Source organism: Entelurus aequoreus, linkage group LG17 (assembly GCF_033978785.1).
Source record: "Entelurus aequoreus isolate RoL-2023_Sb linkage group LG17, RoL_Eaeq_v1.1, whole genome shotgun sequence".
Lineage (NCBI taxonomy): Eukaryota > Metazoa > Chordata > Actinopteri > Syngnathiformes > Syngnathidae > Entelurus > Entelurus aequoreus.
Window position 1 is genome coordinate 15,860,884 of NC_084747.1, and position 14,881 is coordinate 15,875,764.

The window sequence follows — 14,881 nt, forward strand, 5'->3', positions numbered from 1 at the left end:
GGAAGACATTGTCGTGAGACGGTTAGACTTCTTTATTATTTCAATCACAGTCTTTTGCGTGCTTTTCAGCAGCTGCCTTTTTTCCTCACGTGAGCACACGAATGGTTTCCTTCGTCCGCCGTCTGCTTTTCAGCAGCACGTCGCGGTCGTTTGCGTGGTAGCAGAGGATGGTTTCCTCCCGTCCGCCGTCTTTCTCCGTCTCCTCCCTTGATGTTCACGTCTCTCGTCCTTTTATACGGTCCTAGAGGGTGATTGCACTGTCCACAGCTGCGCGCTCCGCGCACCTTATGCTGATTGCGGCGTCGCTCCCAGCGCGCCCCGCCTTGCCGCTCGCTCGTCCACGCTTCCTCGCCGCCATCTTGGAGCGGGCGCCGTCGGTCCGCCGGCCCCGCCTCCCCACAACTAGCAAGCTGGTCTCGCTTTGCTCGACATTTTTAATTCTAAGAGAGACAAAACTCAAATAGAATTTGAAAATCCAAGAAAATATTTTAAAGACTTGGTCTTCACTTGTTTAAATAAATTCATTAATTTTTTTACTTTGCTTCTTATAACTTTCAGAAAGACAATTTTTAGAGAAAAAAATACAACCTTAAAAATGATTTTAGGATTTTTAAACACATATACCTTTTTACCTTTTAAATTCCTTCCTCTTCTTTCCTGACAATTTAAATCAATGTTCAAGTAATTGTTTTTTTAATTTTTGTAAAGAATAATAAATACATTTTAATTTAATTCTTCATTTAGCTTCTGTTTTTTCGACGAAGAATATTTGTGAAATATTTCTTCAAAATTATTATGATTAAAATAAAAATAAAATATTCTGGCAAATCCAGAAAATCTGTAGAATCAAATTTAAATCTTATTTCAAAGTCTTTTGTTCTGGAAAATCTAGAAGAAAAAATGATTTGTCTTTGTTAGAAATATAGCTTGGTCCAATTTGTTGTATATTCTAACAAAGTGCAGATTGGATTTTAACCTTTTTAAAACATGTCATCAAAATTCTAAAATGAATCTTAATCAGGAAAAATTACTAATGATGTTCCATAAATAATTTTTTTTATTTTTTTTATTTTACATTAGTTATTATTTGTACAAACATGGTGCAAAGTAATTCATGATTTGTTAAAAAAAAATGTTAGTGGCTAGCTAGTTAAAATGGGATATTGTGATTTCACAAGACTGTCTTAGAAGTGATCATTTGAAAATGTTCAATTTGAAAAATGTGCACTTAGAGAAAATATAAAAATAAAGTGTTGCATATTGATATTTATCTGTTTCTATATATATTTAATGTGAGAAATCATTAAGATGATCAGTGTTTCCACAAAGATAAATATCATTAATTTTAATAATAACATAGAGTTAAAGGTAAATTGAGGTAATTGGCTATTTCTGGCAATTTATTTAAGTGTGTATCAAACTGGTAGCCCTTTGATTAATCAGTACCCAAGAAGTAGCTCTTGGTTTCAAAAAGGTTGGTGACCCCTCCTCTAAAATAAAGAGAGGTAAAAACATTTGCGCTGCTCAGTTTGTGCTTAAACATTTGTTAAAAATAACCATTTGACCACACACAGAAGAAAAAATATTTCGTTGTTCAGCTTGTGGTCAAGGTTTTCCTAAAAAGAGTAATGTGACTCAACAAATAATGAAAAAAATATGAGAACCAATGTTTAGACACAACATGAATAGCCATGAAACACGGCACACAGAGAAAGTGGGTAAAGAGTGTTTTTTGTGTCCTGCAGACATCCAGCAGCTGATTGGTCATCCAGAAGAACTTCCCCTTCAGTCAGGAGTGAACTCCACTTTGAAGCAGGAGACTCCACAGCCACCCCACATTAAAAAGGAAGAGGAAGAACTCTGGATCACTCAGGAGGGAGAGTGTCTTCTAGGACCACAGGAGGCTGATCTCACCAAGTTTCCACTGAGTATTCTCTCTGTGAAGACTGAAGATGATGACGAGAAACCACAACCAGACAACCTCTTAGCTCCCCTGTCAGATAGTGAGGCTGAAGACGAGAGTGAAGAACCTCTAAGCAGCGAAACAGACTCTGACGGGAGCAGCGAAGCAGACAGTGAAGGTGATATGAGAACTCACACTGGCAAAAAACACTCCAAATGCTCTAAGAAGAAGATAGACAAAAGATGTTTCAGCTGCTCATTTTGTGCTAAAAGCTTTATTAGACCGGCTGAATTGGAGCAACACATGAGAACACACACAGGAGAAAAACCATTTGTTTGTTCAGTTTGTGGTAAAAGCTTTTCTCAAAAAGGTAATTTGGCTCAGCACATGGTCACACACACAGGGGAAAAAACATTCGGTTGTTCTGTTTGTGCGAAAACCTTTTCTTATAAGACCAATTTGACTCAACACATGAGAACACACACAGGAGAGAAAACCTTTTATTGTTCAGTTTGTGGTAAAAACTTTTCTCATAAGAGCAGCTTGACTCTGCACATGACAATACACACGGGGAAAAAACCGTTTACTTGTTTAGTTTGTGGTCAAAGCTTTGCTCAAAAGAGAACTTTGATTCAACACAAGGTAACGCACACAGGAGAGAAACCATTTACTTGCTCAGTTTGTGGCAACAGCTTTTCTCAAAATGGCAGTTTGACTGCACACATGAGAGCACACACAGGAAACAAACCATTTAATTGTTCTGTTTGTGGACAAAGCTTTTCTCAAAAGAGAACTTTGACTCATCACATGAGAACACACACCGGAGAAAAACCATTTGATTGCCTAGTTTGCGGTAAATGCTTTTCGCAAAAGAGAACTTTGACTCAACATCAGAGAACGCACACAGGAGAAAAACCATTTAATTGTTCAATGTGCGATAAAGCCTTTTCTCAAAACGGTAGCTTGACTTTACACATGAGAACACACACAGGAACAAAACCATATGAATGCTTAGTTTGTGGCAAAAGTTTTTCTCAAAAGAGAAACATGACTCAACACATAAGAACACACACAGGAGAGAAACCATTTTGTTGCTCAGTTTGCGGTAAATGCTTTTCTCAGAAAAACAAATTTAACCAACACATGAGAGGACACTCCGAATATTTAATTGCTCAGTCCGACGTGAAAGATTCCATCATAACTCTCGCTGGGGAGAATTTGTAGTCTTCTTCCGCGATGCTTTTACTGCCTCCAGAATGTCTGACTTTGAACACCAACAATATGCCTGAAACTACACCTTCCAGGTCGCCTTGTGTCTGCAGACCAACCTCAGATGATTACTCTGTACAAAAAAGGTCCCCATGTTGCAGCCCAAAACCAGCCACGTTTTCTCAACCATCAAAATGTAGGACCAATAATGTTGTTTTACAATTGTTGTCTTGACTCCTCAAAGACTAATTTTAGAGATAATGTGCACTTCACTGCACATGTAATACATCATGATGTTGCTGAACATGATATAATAGTTCTATGAGTGTTGGGTTTCAGCAACACAGGCGTGCATGCGTTCTTTAATAATGTTCCCAGGGCTCTGTGTAGGTGCAGGCTGGTTTTAAGTTAAAGGCCTACTGAAAGCCACTACTACCGACCACGCAGTCTGATAGTTTATATATCAATGATGAAATCTTAACATTGCAACACATGCCAATACGGCCGGGTTAACTTATAAAGTGCAATTTTAAATTTCCCGCTATTCTTCCGGTTGAAAACGTCTATGTATGATGACGTATGCGCGTGACGTCAATGGTTGAAACGGAAGTATTCGGACACATTGTATCCAATACAAAAAGCTCTGTTTTCATCACAAAATTCCACAGTATTCTGGACATCTGTGTTGGTGAATCTTTTGCAATTTGTTTAATGAACAATGAAGACTGCAAAGAAGAAAGTTGTAGGTGGGATCGGTGTATTAGCGGCTGGCTGCAGCAACACAACCAGGAGGACTTTGACTTGGATAGCAGACGCGCTATCCGACGCTAGCCGCCGACCGCACGGATGATCGGGTGAAGTCCTTCGTCGCTCCGTCGATCGCTGGAACGCAGGTGAGCACGGGTGTTGATGAGCAGATGAGGGCTGGCGTAGGTGAATAGCTAATGTTTTTAGCATAGCTCTGTGAGGTCCCGTAGCTAAGTTAGCTTCAATGGCGTCGTTAGCAACAGCATTGTTAAGCTTCGCCAGGCTGGAAAGCATTAACCGTGTATTTACAGGTCCATGGTTTAATAGTATTGTTGATTTTCTGTCTATCCTTCCAGTCAGGGGTTTATTTATTTTGTTTCTATCTGCAGTTAAGCCAGATGCTATCACGTTAGCTCCGTAGCTAAAGTGTTTCGCCGATGTATTGTCGTGGAGATAAAAGTCACTTTGAATGTCCATTTCGCGTTCTCGACTCTCATTTTCAAGAGGATATAGTATCCGAGGTGGTTTAAAATACAAATCCGTGATCCACAATAGAAAAAGGGGAGAGTGTGGAATCCAATGAGCCAGCTTGTACCTAAGTTACGGTCAGAGCGAAAAAAGATGCGTCCTGCACTGCACTCTAGTCCTTCACTCTCACGTTCCTCATCCACGAATCTTTCATCCTGGCTCAAATTAATGGGGTAATCGTCGCTTTCTCGGTCCGAATCGCTCTCGCTGCTGGTGTAAACAATGGGGAAATGTGAGGAGCCTTTCAACCTGCGACGTCACGCTACTTCCGGTACAGGCAAGGCTTTTTTTTATCAGCGACCAAAAGTTGCGAACTTTATCGTCGATGTTCTCTACAATATCCTTTCAGCAAAAATATGGCAATATCGCGAAATGATCAAGTATGACACATAGAATGGATCTGCTATCCCCGTTTAAATTTAAAAAATTCATTTCAGTAGGCCTTTAATGTACATGTCATTGTATGTCTAGTACAGGGGTCGGCAACCCAAAATGTTGAAAGAGCCATATTGGACCAAAAATACAAAAAACAAACCTGTCTGGAGCCACAAAAAATGAAAAACTGTATATAAGTGTTATAATGAAGGCAACACATGACGTAAGTGTCTATATTAGCTACAATAGCCTACTATCAAATGACTATGTGTCGCAGGCAGAAACAAATCTTTGTTGACAGAAATGTTGAAATGTACTATTTATTCCACACATTTTTACAACATTAGAAACCATTAGTAAATCAGAGGCTACTCAGAAGGTGAGATAACTCCTGGAAATGACTGGCTTTTAATGGCCAAAGGTGTGTGTGTCCAAGTTAAATGAAACGGCAGGCTGTCTTCTTTTAATAGATGTATTACAATCTTTGGCAAGCTGTGGTCTGGAACAACAGGGCACACTTAACAGCTATATGAAATGCAGCCAATGTTACATACAGATAATGTGTCAGCAAATATAAATTCAATTCAAAGAGGATAAAAGTAAAGGATATTAAATGAGCTGAAATATACCTACAAATGAGGCATAATGATGAAATATGTACATACAGCTAGCCTAAATAGCATGTTAGCATTGATTAGCTTGCAGTCATGCACTGACCAAATATGCCTGATTAACACTCCAACAAGTCAATAACATCAACAAAGCTCACCTTTGTACATTCACGCACAGCATAAAACGTTTGTTGGACAAAATGAGACAAAGAAGGAGTGGAAGATTTTACATGTAAACAAACTGTTGCGTCACAGTCCACACTATGGTGAGTTCAAGAACCGCCGAAATTAGTAGGACAAAATTATGTTCATCAAATACTGTCATCAGTGAAGCATACACACAAACATATCAAACAGTGGTAGTTCTAACAATTGGGAACGTTTGTGTCATGGTTGTCCTCAAACAAAAAACATACTGAAACCAAAAAAAAATATGTTTCCCCCCATCTTTTTCCATTTTCAATCCGTTTTTAAAAATGCTCCAGGGAGCCACTAGGGCGGCACTAAAGAGCCGCATGCGGCTCGCTGACCCCCGGTCTATTATATCAAAATAAACATAATAGGAGGTGTAATGTCGCACCAAGTCAGTTATTGACGCTTTTTTCAGGCTTCTGATTGGACAAAATGTGCATGACAGCATGTGTATGCGTTTGTGTGTTGACTTAGTCAGTTTTCAAACTACACTTGTGTGGATGGACATCGTTTTCACCCCAAAAATGTGTGATTGTGTGGACATGGCCTTAGTAAATATGCAAAGTAAGTAATAAGCACATGTATAATCCAGTAATATTCGCTGTATTTCAATCAATTTAAAAATATTACTGTAACTTCTCTTCTGGACGCATTGATTTCACAGAGCGCATAGCAACGTACGCTACTTCTGTCAACAACAACAACAAAATAGAGAGCACATTCTGTGTTTGCTACCACTAATCATGGCACACTTGGAGTGTTATCATGGAGCACTATTGTCAAACGTTCCAAATAAGAACATACACCAGTTTCTGACCATGTTTGCTCTCACTGGAAACTCGACTGATGAGATGGTTGTATCTTTCAGCACCTGAGCTCTCCTTCACCTGGTGTATTCTGAATAATTCCCACCCCTCAAATAAATAAAAAATAAAAGTTTTGTTGAGGATTGATGTTCCTTTTTGTTGTTTTCCTTCTTCACTTTTATGTCTTTGCATTTCATCCTTAATTTAGGTTTGTAAGACTGTAAATATAAACATAAATAAACGTTACAAAAGCATATGGTCCATTGTGTATTTTACACAAAGAAAAGACAATAAACTACAGATGTTTGCACATACACAAATTGAATAACATCCACATTAAACATTGCACACATTGTATGTGACTCATCACAATTAAACCTAACATTTAGGTCAAGGGTCACCAACGCGGTGCCAGCGGGCACCAGGTAGCCCGTAAGGACCAGATGAGTAGCCCGCTGGCCTGTTCTAAAAATAGCTCAAATAGCAGCACTTACCAGTGAGCTGCCTCTATTTTTTACATTGTATTTATTTACTAGCAAGCTGGTCTCGCTTTGCCCGACATTTTTAATTCTAAGAGAGACAAAACTCAAATAGAATTTCAAAATCCAAGAAAATATTTTAAAAACTTGGTCTTCACTTGTTTAAATAAATTCATTAATTTTTTTACTTTGCTTCTTATAACTTTCTGAAAGACAATTTTAGAGAAAAAATACAACCTTAAAATGATTTTAGGATTTTTAAACACATATACCTTTTTACCTTTTAAATTCCTTCCTCTTCTTTCCTGACAATTTAAATCAATGTTCAAGTAAATTAATTTTTTTTATTGTAAAGAATAATAAATACATTTTAATTTAATTCTTCATTTTAGCTTGTTTTTTCGACGAAGAATATTTGTGAAATATTTCTTCAAACTTATGATTAAAATTCAAAAAAATTATTCTGGCAAATCTAGAAAATCTGTAGAATCAAATTTAAATCTTATTTCAAAGTCTTTTGAATTTCTTTTAAAATTTTTGTTCTGGAAAATCTACAAGAAATAATGATTTGTCTTTGTTAGAAATATAGCTTGGTCCAATTTGTTATGTATTCTAACAAAGTGCAGATTGGATTTTAACCTATTTAAAACATGTCATCAAAATTCTAAAATTAATCTTAATCAGGAAAAATTACTAATGATGTTCCATAAATTATTTTTTTAATTTTTTCAAAAAGATTCGAATTAGCTAGTTTTTCTCTTCTTTTTTTCGGTTGAATTTTGAATTTTAAAGAGTCGAAATTGAAGATAAACTTTGTTTCAAAATTTAATTGTCATTTTTTTCGTGTTTTCTCCTCTTTTAAACCGTTCAATTAAGTGTAAATATCATTAATTATTATTAAAAACATAGAGTTAAAGGTAAATTGAGCAAATTGGCTATTTCTGGCAATTTATTGAAGTGTTTTTAAACTGGTAGCCCTTCGCATTAATCAGTACCCAAGAAGTAGCTCTTGCTTTCAAAAAGGTTGGTGACCCCTGATTTAGGTGTAGCCTTCTCGCCCTCTACTGGTCGAATGTAGCACTACATGTAATAAACAAGGCAGATTTACTCTCAAGTCAAACAACACGACTAAAGACATCACAAAGTCAGCGATTTCAATACAAAACAAACTCAATGTCTTTAAACATCTACTTACAAATGATGAAGTTTACACTTGTGGATTTCTACCGTTGTTGCTGCTTCTCTAGAACACTTGTGTCCGTCGCTTAAAATGTCCTACAGGAAACAATGACTCACAACACTTGCTCGGGGCGGAACATTCCTAACTTGTTGTTCAGTCGTTGTCATAAGTCTGATTTTACAAAATGTTTTTTCCTGCATGGATAGTGCCATTACTTGAAATGAGTAGTCGTCTTCCACTCACTGCTGCTTCATTGTGACGGGGAGTACTGCATACACCCTAGTTTGAATGGTTTCATCAAGCATATTCTGGGGGTGTTTGGCGGTCCAAATGCTGAACAGGCCCGTCTTACAATAACAATGTCTCTAAAGCTTGGTTAAAATGCAGATCACGGCATGTCGGTGGAGCGTTTTTGGATGTTTTGTTACAGGACTTTCTTATCATGCGCGCTGTTCTTGCAATAGTTAGAGCAGTGGTTCTTAACCTAGGTTCGATGGAACCCTAGGGGTTCGGTGAGTCGAGCTCAGGGGGTCGGCGGAGGTCAAGACACACCCGACTCATCGTGTAAATAAAAACTTCTCCCTATCGGCGTATTACGGATACGGCAACAGCAGAAGTCACACTGATTTGCAGGTGTGTAATTTGTTGTGAGTTTATGCACTGTGTGGGTTTTGTTGTTTGAACAAGGTGATGTTCATGCACGCTTCATTTTGTGCACCAGTAAAAAAACATTGTAACACTTTAGTATGGGGAACATATTCACCATTAATTAGTTGCTTATTAACATGTAAATTAGTAACATATTGGCGCTTAACTAGTCATTAAGTACTTATCAATGCCTTATTCGGCATGGCCTTATTATAACCCTAACCCTCTAACCCTGGCCCTAACCCTCTAACCCTGGCCCTAACCCCCTAACCCTAACCAAATACACTACCGTTCAAAAGTTTGGGGTCACCCAAACAATTTTGTGGAATAGCCTTCATTTCTAAGAACAAGAATAGACTGTCGAGTTTCAGATGAAAGTTCTCTTTTTCTGGCCATTTTGAGCGTTTAATTGACCCCACAAATGTGATGCTCCAGAAACTCAATCTGCTCAAAGGAAGGTCAGTTTTGTAGCTTCTGTAACGAGCTAAACTGTTTTCAGATGTGTGAACATGATTGCACAAGGGTTTTCTAATCATCAATTAGCCTTCTGAGCCAATGAGCAAACACATTGTACCATTAGAACACTGGAGTGATAGTTGCTGGAAATGGGCCTCTATACACCTATGTAGATATTGCACCAAAAACCAGACATTCGCAGCTAGAATAGTCATTTACCACATTAGCAATGTATAGAGTGTATTTCTTTAAAGTTAAGACTAGTTTAAAGTTATCTTCATTGAAAAGTACAGTGCTTTTCCTTCAAAAATAAGGACATTTCAATGTGACCCCAAACTTTTGAACGGTAGTGTAACTGTAAATTAGAATAAGTCTTTGTTACTTAGAATATGTTCCCCTAGTGTCCAAAACACTCTAAATTCTTTGTTACTTAGAATATGTTCCCCATACTAAAGTGTTACCAAAAACATATAACAACAAGGTTAAGAACCACTGATTCAGAGCAAACATTAAAGGGAAAAATATGTGTTCTTGTCGTTCATGATGGGCAAGATTCCAAAAGTGCAGTTTTACTTTATAACAAAATGAAACGCACTGGAGAAAAACCCTTGAACTGTTCGGTATGCAGCAAGAGAGTCTTTCTTAAAATGCTGGGTTGAAACTGCGTAACCTAGAGGTTGTGCCCCTTCCAGATGTTGAGAAAACATTCACTACATACAGTACAGGCCAAAAGTTTGGACACACCTTCTCATTCAATGCATTTTCTTTATTTTCATGACTATTTACATTGTAGATTGTCACTGAAGGCATCAAAACTATGAATGAACACATGTGGAGTTATGTACTTAACCATACATGCCAACCTTGAGACCTCCGATACCGGGAGGTGGGGATGGGGGCGTGGTCTGGGGTGGGGCGGGGCGGGGGCATGGTTAAGAGGGGAATATATTTCAGCTAGAATTCACCAACTCAAGTATTTCATATATATATATGTATGAAATACTTGACTTTCAATTAATTCTAGCTATATATATATGTATATTTATTTTATTATACATATAAATAAAAGGAATACTTGAATTTCAGTGTTCTGGAGGCTATCCAGTAGATGGCACCTGTTTAAGAGTGTCACAACATTGCTGTTTACGGCAGAAGAACTGCTTTACGGTAGACTAAACGTGACTGCTGTTGTTACCGCGCTGGGAGGACGTTAATGAAACTTCCTAACAATAAACCCACATAAGAAACCAAGAACTAGCCCTAAGATCATTCTACAGTAAAGACGTCATTGGGCAGGCAAGCTGTTTATATTGTGGGAAAGCGGACGTGAGAACGTGCTGTCCCCACTCAGGTCCGCATTGAGCTGGAGGGGGCGTGGCCTCCAGCTCCGGCTGAATACCGGGAGTTTGTCGGGAGAAAATTTCTGCCGGGAGGTTATCGGGAGAGGCGCTGAATACCGGGAGTCTCCCGCTGAAAACGGGAGGGTTGGCAAGTATGACTTAACAAAAGAAGGTGAAATAACCGAAAACATGTTTTGTATTCTAGTTTCTTCAAAATAGCCACCCTTTGCTCTGATTACTGCTTTGCGCACTCTTGGCATTCTCTGTATGAGCTTCAAGCACACCTGTGAAGTGAAAACCATTTCAGGTGAGTACCTCTTGAAGCTCATCGAGAGAATGCCAAGAGTAAGGAAGCCCATCATTTATGTACATCTGTATGGGTTTGAAGTAACTTTTACCAAAATCCCTTTTGGAACCATTTCCACGGGTGAGAACAGCGCATCTATGCGACATTTCCACTCTGCTTTAACTTGACTTCTTGCTAGGAATACTCTTGTTTGTCCACCATATGCTCGAGTCCTCAAAACCACACTGAAATGCTTTAACTAAGTTTTATTGGAAAACTAAACAAGATAAATCAATACAAAGCCTTATTAAATAATGCTACTGCTTCTAAATGGCCACATTTGCGTTAGTTTAAAAATATGTTTTCCTTTTATGGAGTAATTTCTGTTTGTGACGTCACCTGGGTTCACTTCCTGTTGCGTGGAGACACGTCCATGTATGGATCTTCACTGTGTAGTAGTTGTGTTTGAATATTATTGTCTGAAGAGCAATAATAGTCTGGCAACTACTGAATATATTGTTACTATGGCCACATTTTGAAAATATTTTTTTTATTTTCATGATCACATTGTGAAAGGCTGCTTTTGCTGGGGTTTTTTATTTGTCATTGAAATGAAGATTAAATTTTAAAAAATGGTCATATTTATCGCTCGCAGCCTCTTAGAACTATTGATTAGAGTTGCTTAGTCAGTAATGTATTTATAGTTCACACTCTAATTATATGCACCAGATAAAGCATTCCTCTATTAAGACGAGACACTTTGAATATTTATCTCACATTTGGCCGATTTTCTTCACATTTTAGGTATAATTATAATGGTGAATCTAAATATGAAATACAATTCATCCACATCTCCGGTCCAACTCCTTCCGGGGGATCCCAAGATGTTCTCAGCCCAGCTGGAAGACATAGACTACTCTACGTTTACACTACAGGACAAAAGTGTCCCAAATCCAATTTTGTTTAGATCTGATTTTTTTCCCCAGCTGACTGTTTACACTGCAAGTAAAATGTGATTTGTATCAGACTCCGCTGTAAAAGCGACGTCATTTGCATGCGCACTTCGATAAAGTAAAGACAAAGGAAGTTGACCGGCAGGAAGTCGCTACTACTACAAAATAAGATAAAACACCTTAAAGGCCTACTGAAAGCCACTACTACCGACCACGCAGTCTGATAGTTTATATATCAATGATGAAATCTTAACATTGCAACACATGCTAATACGGCCGGGTTAACTTATAAAGTGCAATTTTAAATTTCCCGCTAAACTTCCGGTTGAAAACGTCTAGGTATGATGACGTATGCGCGTGACGTCAAATGGTTGACGCGGAAGTATTGGGACACATTGTATCCCAATACAAACAGCTCTGTTTTCCTCGCAAAATTCCACAATATTCTGGACATCTGTGTTGGTGAATCTTTTGCAATTTGTTCAATTAACAATGGAGACTGCAAAGAAGAAAGCTGTAGGTGGGATCGGTGTATTAGCGGCTGGCTGCAGCAACACAACCAGGAGGACTTTGAGTTGGATAGCAGACGCGCTACCGTGAGTATGCAGCTTTCTTCCAAACATTTGATCGCTTGCCCGTACGTGCGTCGCGCTATGTGCATGTCACGTACATAACTTTGGGGAAATATATGTTTCTTCGAAAGCTACAACGCCCGCCGCCGCGCCCCTGTCCTCACCTTGACTTCCTCCGTCTCCGGGCCGCCGACTGCATCGATGATCGGGTGAAGTCCTTCGTCGCGCCGTCGATCGCTGGAACGCAGGTGAGCACAGGTCGTGATGAGCAGATGAGAGCTGGCGTAGGTGGATAGCTAATGTTTTTAGCATAGCTCTGTCGAGGTCCCGTAGCTAAGTTAGCTTCAATGGCGTCGTTAGCAACAGCATTGCTCGGCTTCGCCAGGCGGTACAGCATTAACCGTGTGGTTGCAGGTCCAGAGTTTGGTAGTATTGTTGATCTTCTGTCTATCCTTCCAGTCAGGGGCTTATTTCGTCTGTTTCTATCTGAAGTTAAGCACGATGCTATCACGTTAGCTCCGTAGCTAAACTGCTTCGCCGATGTATTGACGTGGAGATAAAAGTCACTGTGAATGTCCATTTCGCGTTCTCGACTCTCATTTTCAAGAGGATATAGTATCCGAGGTGGTTTAAAATACAAATCCGTGATCCACAATAGAAAAAGGAGAGAGTGTGGAATCCAATGAGCCAGCTTGTACCTAAGTTACGGTCAGAGCGAAAAAAGATACGTCCTGCACTGCACTCTAATCCTTCACTCTCACGTTCCTCATCCACAAATCTTTCCCCCTGGCTCAAATTAATGGGGTAATCATCGCTTTCTCGGTCCGATTCGCTCTCGCTGCTGGTGTAAACAATGTGCAAATGTGAGGAGCCCTTCAACCTGTGACGTCACGCTACTTCCGGTACAGGCAAGGCTTTTTTTATCAGCAACCAAAAGTTGCGAACTTTATCGTCGATGTTCTCTACTAAATCCTTTCAGCAAAAATATGGCAATATCACGAAATGATCAAGTATGACACATAGAATGGATCTGCTATTCCCGTTTAAATAAGAAAATGTCATTACAGTAGGCCTTTAAACATGTTTTACATGAAAGTAATATAAAGTATGAATGGATGTATATAGTGTAATATATTTGGGAGAGTTGTCATATTTGTATGGCTGTTAAGTAGAGGAGACACGGACGTCAGCGTGGATCTACGGGAGCTTTATTTTTCAAATGCGCCACATAATGTAAATAATTCAATGTATACACTCTGATGATTAACTTGTGTGATGACTGTATTATGCTGATAGTATATATTTGTACCATGAATTGATTAACGTGGACCCCGACTTAAACAAGTTGAAAAACTTATTCGGGTGTTACCATTTAGTGGTCAATTGTACGGAATATGTACTGTGTTGTGCAATCTACTAATAAAAGCTTCAATCAATCAATCAGCGTCAATTCCGGTCTTTCAACAATCACAATTTTTCTTCGGAATCTAAATATATATTCATAGCGTATAATTTGCGCACTATTGACAAGTGATGCACCAAACATTCGGTCGTCTAATCCGACCGGATGTTGTGATGAAACACCCACTTCCGCTGAGAACTGCCTATTTCCGGCGCACACGAGTGACGTAGCTCGCCCCAAGCTGACGAAAAAAATTCGATAACAGTCTTATGTAATGAAGTTGTAAAAAAACAAAACAGTTTTGGACCTTTTTTGTACTTTGATTATTATGTTAAAAAAAAAAGTAATGAAGTTGTAACATGACTCTGTACTCGTCTTAGCGCAGCAGTGGGCTCCAGCAATGACGTAATGCTGACTATATATGGACATGACGGATGTCGTATTTGAGCAATGTGACACTAAAGTAATCCAAAGAGATACAGAAGAACGCCCGGCACCAGACCCACTGGACTCCAAATAGTATTCGACCTTTGAGCAGTCCCCAATACCGCCACAAGATGGCAGCAGCAAAACCTCCATCGCAAAAGAAAATCATGTAGATTTAACATAACAGTCAGCGTTCTGAACACATATTCGTACTTTTTAAAGGGATAGATCACTTTTTAAAACTATATTTTACATTTGCAATATGTATTTAGAAGGGAAATACTCAAATAATATATTTATCACTAAACAAAAGTCCAGGTTTTTTTTCGGTTTACAAGCATCTCTTTTAAAGGTTTTTATTTTAATTATTTTTTTTACATTGAAGCAAAAGCTTGTTGCTATTGCACCAATCCACCACGTGGTCCACCTCCCCTCTCTGCGTCATACGTCACACACTTTCACTTTCACTTTCCACAAAATGGCTATAAAACCCCTTCTCCGTACACAAATAGAAAAACTATAAGATGAAGGAATAATCAATATAGTTCACACGCATTAATAGTTATCAATAAGTAATTATTTACACAATTAGATGAGCATGTAATAGACTAGAGGTATATTTATAAAGCACTTTTTCTCTAGAGACTATTTGCCAGCTAGCGATTAGCACGCTAGTTGCCAGCTATCTATTAGGGGCATAGCGCTGTTATTATTAGAACATTGTTAGTATTGCACACAAATAAAGTACCTTTAGGACCAGTCTGATGT

At 38.7% G+C, this 14,881-nt stretch overlaps 1 protein-coding gene across 1 annotated transcript in view; it reads left to right on the forward strand.

Annotated features, from left to right (window-relative positions):
* Positions 1-6,899, forward strand: part of LOC133632116 (zinc finger protein 135-like) — a 38,459-nt gene extending 31,560 nt beyond the window's left edge. The window contains exon 8 of the mRNA XM_062024349.1: positions 1,746-6,899. Coding sequence (XP_061880333.1) covers positions 1,746-3,127 — 1,382 coding nt within the window. The 3' untranslated portion in view covers positions 3,128-6,899. The remainder of the gene's footprint in view (positions 1-1,745) is intronic.
* The last annotated feature ends 7,982 nt before the right edge of the window (positions 6,900-14,881 follow it).